The sequence below is a fragment of the Eptesicus fuscus genome, chromosome 8 (genome assembly GCF_027574615.1).
Source record: "Eptesicus fuscus isolate TK198812 chromosome 8, DD_ASM_mEF_20220401, whole genome shotgun sequence".
In the NCBI taxonomy this organism is placed as follows: Eukaryota; Metazoa; Chordata; class Mammalia; order Chiroptera; family Vespertilionidae; genus Eptesicus; species Eptesicus fuscus.
Window position 1 is genome coordinate 96,610,820 of NC_072480.1, and position 5,798 is coordinate 96,616,617.

General features: G+C 51.4%; 1 protein-coding gene across 1 annotated transcript; it reads right to left on the reverse strand.

The window, feature by feature from the left end:
• Positions 1-1,905: 1,905 nt before the first annotated feature.
• Positions 1,906-2,416, reverse strand: LOC129150126 (40S ribosomal protein S12). Its single transcript, XM_054720336.1, has one exon. It carries the CDS (start codon positions 2,337-2,339, stop codon positions 1,941-1,943), a length of 399 nt encoding a protein of 132 aa, XP_054576311.1. The 5' UTR covers positions 2,340-2,416; the 3' UTR covers positions 1,906-1,940.
• Between the last annotated feature and the right edge of the window lie 3,382 nt (positions 2,417-5,798).

The following is a 5,798-nucleotide window of genomic DNA, read 5'->3' on the forward strand; positions in this document are numbered from 1 at the left end:
CCCCTGGCTCCTGCTCTCGCCCTCCCTCCTCACACCTCGCCACCTCGTCCTCATAGCACACCCCTCTGACCTCCTCTCCCGCCTTTAAGGACCCCTGTGATTCCATTGGATGCTCCCTGGTCATCCAGGATAACCTCCCTTCCGACTGTACGTCCATCTGCTACGTTCTCTTCCCGTTGGGAGAGCCATGGTGCTGCCTCCCACAGGGCATGCCCGGGGACAGTCCGCACAGCATGCCTTTGCCACCCATAGTCTTGACCTTTGAAGATTTGAATGCTCTTGGTTTCAACAATTTGGAGGTGACAATCCATGACGAACAATTGTTTGCCTTTTTACATCGTTGCTGCTGTGCATAGCCAGTACCTTAGCAGGGAGGGAGCCTGGCCGACCTCCCAGCTTTGATGTCCCAACCCAGCTTGGTTGCTCTCATTTAAGGATGCTCAGAACAGATCTCACAAAATCCTTTGAAACTGGTATTATCATTCCAGGATTTATGGTGAGGAAACTTATAAAATCGTATGCTAGCCCTAGCTGGTTTGGCTCAGTGGATAGAGCGTTGGCCTGTGGACCAACGGGTCCCAGGTTTGATTCCGGCCCAGGGCACATGCTGGGGTTGCAGGCTCGATCCCCCCAGTAGGGGGTGTGCAGGAGGCAGCCGGTCAATGACTCTCTCTCATCGATGTCTCTGTCACTCTATCTCTCTCTCTTCCTCTCTGAAATCAATAAAAATATATTTTAAAAAATCATATGCTATAATTATATTGTCAAGTTCAAGGATTATGCACATATTCCCCACAAAAATATGAAGGTTTTCTCAGTGACTCATGCTTTCTTGCAGGCTTAAATCTTTTTTTTTTTTAATATGTTTTATTGATTTCTTTACAGAGAGGAAGGGAGAGGATAGAGAGTTAGAAACATCAATGAGAGAGAAACATCGATCAGCTGCCTCCTGCACACCTCCCACTGGGGATGTGCCCGCAACCAAGGTACAGGGCCTTGACCGGAATCGAACCTGGGACCTTTCAGTCTGCAGGCCGATGCTCTATCCACTGAGCCACACCGGTCAGGGCCAGGCTTGAATCTTAAAAAATAAAATAAAATAAAAAATAATCTTTGACCACTAGAGGGAGACAACTCTTTGAGGAACTGAGGCCCTTTCTCCTGTCTGTGGGTACAGACAGAGGAAAACGCTGTTACTGTTTATGAATGGTATCCAGGGCTGACCTAACAGGTGGACAATGAAGGGACAATTCCCACACTCACCCTCAATGCTGACCTCAGTGAACCTCTTTCCCCACCTCCCCACGCTCCCTCTTCCATAGTCACCTAGGCCATTCAAAGCAAGAGCCTCTTAACCTAGCCATCGGCAGCTTAACGTTCAACCAGAATTCTTTGTGGAAAGAAAGCCCACTAAACCGTCAGAACTGATGCCATGTAAAAACACAGAATCACATTGATTTCAAGTCTGCAAGTGCTGTTGCGTGGGGTCTGACCAGTGGCCACTGGCTGTCCAGACAAGACCTGTTGTGGCACGTGTCCTCTGACAACATTGCTCTGAAGTAGAAGTCAGGGTGCATGTTCTCCCTTAGAAGGCTCTGGGCTCCCTGACACAGATTTGCTGCTGACATCTCACAGTTTAAAAATAGAGCTCAGCCATATTTTTGGCTGAGTGGTTGAGCATGGCTGAGCGGTTGAGTGTCAACACCCATGAACCAGGAGATCACGGTTTGATTCCTGGTCAGGGCACATGCCCGGGTTGTGGGCTCGATCCCCAATGTGGGGTGTGCAGGAAGCAGCCAATCAATGATTCTCTCTCATCATTGATGTTTCTCCTTCTCTCCATCTCCTTTCCTCTCTGAAATCAAAATATATATATATATATATATATATATATATATATATATATTTTTTTTTTTTAAACAAAAGCCAAGTTTATTTGTTCATTTCTTGCATTTGAAGTACTCCTCGATGACATCCTTTGCCTGAGACTCTTTGCCATAGTCCTTAACCACCACGCAACTGCAGCCAACCACTTTACGGGGTTTTCCCTCTCTGTCGATTTTACAGAGGCCTACCCATTCCCCTAGTTTCTTGTTGTCGTCAACCTTAATTAGGTTGATTTGGTGTTCAGCACAAAGAGCCTCCACCAACTTGACGTACATAGGCTCATCACAGTTGGATGCAAGTACACAAAGGTGGGCTTGGCGCTTGTCTAAGGCTTTGGCAGCTTCGCGAATTCCGCGCGCGAGGCCGTCGTGGATGAGGGCGGTCTTCAGCACCTCTTGCAAAGCAGTATTAACGTCCATTACACCTCCAGCAGCAATGCCTTCCTCGGCCATGGCGGTGGGTTATGGGTAGAGCCGAATCTTGAACGCACCCAAGCCTCCGCCTCCACGCAACTCCGCGGCGGCAGGGAAAGAGAATAAATAAAAAATATATATTAAAAAAATATGCAACTTCCGCAGTAGAGGTTGCTTCCCGTGGGGGAGGGCATCCAATATGGTAATCACCTGTGCCCACTGGAGGTGCCATGGAGAAAACCCACCACAGGTGCCAAATAGCCCATCAGGAAGACAGTGACTGCGGTCAGGGCCCCATAGGCGTGATGCCCAGTGACGGTAGCCTGATGCTCTATGTGATGCGTCTCAGACGCTGGGGCTTCGCTAGGTAACAACACACACCCTCCCCTTCTCCCCCTCACACTTATGCAGAGATTCTGACTCACCCCTGGGGCTCATCACCACACACGGACAGCGGGTGAGTGGAGTGGAGGAGCTGCTGTGTTGCTTATGTATTTTGAGGAGGTAAAGGGGTCTAACTCTGATTTATCATGCACCTTGGAAAAACCAGCCAGCTTATTTTTCAGCCATGACTTAGGAAAAGAAAATAAGATCACTAAGTGTAAAAATATGTGGGGATCAAAGCCATTGCCAATCCTCTCTAATAAAAGAGTAATATGCAAATTAACCATCACTCTGCTACATAAGACACGGCCACCAGCCAAGCCATGCCCACCAGCCAATCAGGGTGAGTATGCAAATTAATCCCAACCAAGATGGCTACCAGAAGGGAGGCTTGGGTTTCCCTAGCAACAGAGGAAGCCAAGCTTTCCACACACTCTGGCAGGCCCAGGCCTCCACTCAGGGATACAAAGTTTCAATTATAGAAGGTAAACAAATCCAAACAGAAATGGCGGCAGCCACGGATCGAGCAGGAGGCTTGGCTCCGCTCCAGGCTACAAAGTTTCAATTGTAGAACGTAAATAAATTCCAGATACCAGGGCCTCTGCTTGGGTCACCAGGGGCGTGGCTGGCCTGAAAACCACCACAGGCCCCTCGCCCAGGCCTCTCCACGCCCCAAGGGATCCCCACCCTGATCCAGGACACCCTTCAGGGCAAACCAGCTGGCCCCCACCCCTGTACCAGGCCTCTATCCTATCTAATAAAAGAGTAATATGCAGATTGACCATCACTCCAACACAAAAGATCAAGATAGCTGCCCCTATGTGGTCAAAGATCCTGCCCCCATGTGGACACAAGATGGCCATCACAAGATGGCCAGTAGGGGAGGGCAGTTGGGAAGGACCAGGCCTGCAAGGGAGGGCAGTTGGAGGCGATCAACCCTGTAGAGGAGGGCAGTTAGGGGCAATCAGGCCGGCAGGGAGGGAAGTTGGGGGCAAACAGGCTGGCAGGGGAGAAGTTAAACATCAATCAGGCTGGCATGGGAGTGGTTAGGGGGTGATCAGGCTGGCAGGCAGAAGCGGATAGGGGAAATCAGGAAGGCAGGCAGGCGAGCAGTTGGGAGCCAGCAGTCCTGGATTGTCAGAAGGATGTCCGGTGGGATCGGGCCTAAACGGGCAGTCGGACAATCCCTCAAGGGGTCCCAGATTGGAGAAGGTGCAAGCTGGGCTGAGGACCCCCCCCCCCGCCCCCGTGCATGATTTCGTGCACTGGGCCTCTAGTAAAACATATATGCTCTTAAAACATAGATGGATCTGTGGAGGCAGTCCCTAAGGGCTAGGCACATCTCTTCGCTGTAACAAAAGGATGCCATCATGGAATGGCTTAACTGAAATAGAAATTTATTTGTCTTTTTCTCATGTAAGCTTTCAAAAGCCGGGAGGTGGTTTGGGATGGCAGGCCCGCCTTGCTCCCCGAGATCATTTGGGAGCTCAGGCTGGTGGGACCCTTTGCTGTCGAGCTCCTGTCTCCGACCCACGGTGGCTGTCCTGTCACCCCCTTTCCCCACGACCCGGGCGTGGGAAAGAGGAGTGCGGTGCGGAGTGAACAGCTTTGCCTTTAAGCAGATGTAACTTCCACTTGTGAAGTCCCACGTCCCGCGTGGTTCAGGGTTCGGGCTCTGGAAGAGGGGCCGCACGCAAATGAAAGAGACGAGACAAGAAATAATTTGGAAATATTGGGGGACCAGTCGGAGCCCAGCTCAAGAGGAAGGACTCCTGCCTTGTGATCCTTTTATTCAATTTGGGATCCACCTATAGCCCTTAGGCAGGCAATTTCCAGGAACAGGCAGACTATCTTATCAGTAAGGATTTACATGACTGTCTGGTCGGGAAGTTGCTTCAGCTGCCATTGTCTGGACTAAACAGTGGGTGTACAGCCCTGACCTTTGCCAGAGCTCAAGGGTCACCAGCCTTCCGGGATCCCTGTCCACACTTCTCCGATAGTGAAGACAATGGGTGGCTTTCTGCATCCACTCACATCCCAAATCTAGTCACATGGCCTCTCTTGCCTGCATGGGAGACTGGGAAATAGGGTCTCTAGTTAGGAGGCTCTACGCCAGCTAAACCTCAGAAGGAGAGGAGATAACAGGGGACAGTTCAGTAGCTCCGGCCACAGTCAGCCTTCCTGCACTAGCTCCCTCATGCACAGCCTCTTCGTGGAGAATGCGTGCGCCTGTCCCGAGGGAAACAAGGCAGAGCCCCATCCGGTTCGTTGCCCAGGAACTCTGGGCAGTGGAGAGTCCTTTAAGCAGGTCCAGTGGGGTCTCTGGGGTCCAACAAGCTACACCAGGGAAGAAGAGTTGCCCATCCCACCATCCCGCCTCCCTCCACGACCCCACGGAGGAGTGGAAACAAGATCTCCGCGTCACAAACTCCCGATCAGGGAAAGGCAGGAGGGGAGCTCCTGCAGCCACTGTCCAGGCACGGCGTCCCCTCCCCATGGTGGTGTGCGTGCGGCGAGTTCCGTGGGCACCCACCCGGCATCCCCAGCTACCCTCTGGCAGGGCCCTCGTGGCCCTTGCCCTCCCTGGCCCGATTCTTCCTCTTGTCCGGTTTCCCCTTTGGCCCCCTGGGAAGCAGGTGCGACGCCTGCCCTTCACCAGGCTGTGCGGGGGGGTCGGGGCGGGGGCCTGGGGTATGACTTATGGGTTTGCACCATCACAGGGTCTTGCAGACCAGGGTTGTGGTTTCTCTGGAAATTTAATTCTCTTAAAAACATAAAAAGATGTTGCTCTATTTTATTCTGTCAATTTCATGACCAAGTAACGACAGTCAGACATCTTGACTGACATGTAATTATTTTACTTGCAGACTGTGGTCTTCTAATTATTGCCCTTAGAGCTCAGCTCTTTTTTATTGTTGTTGTTAATCATCACCCAAGGATATTTTTCCATTGATTTTTAGGGAGGGTGGAAGAGAGAGGGAAAGACAGAGGGAAGCATCGATGTGAGAGAAACACACCGATTGGTTGCCTCCTACACAGGCCCTGACCAGGGCCTGGCCAGGGAGGCACCAGGTATGTGCCCTTGACTGGAATCGAACCCGGGACCCTTTGGTC

Coding starts and splice junctions, on each gene's coding strand:
- LOC129150126 (XM_054720336.1), bottom strand. CDS start 2,339: ATGGCCGAGGAAGGCATTGCTGCTGGAGGTGTAATGGACGTTAATACT.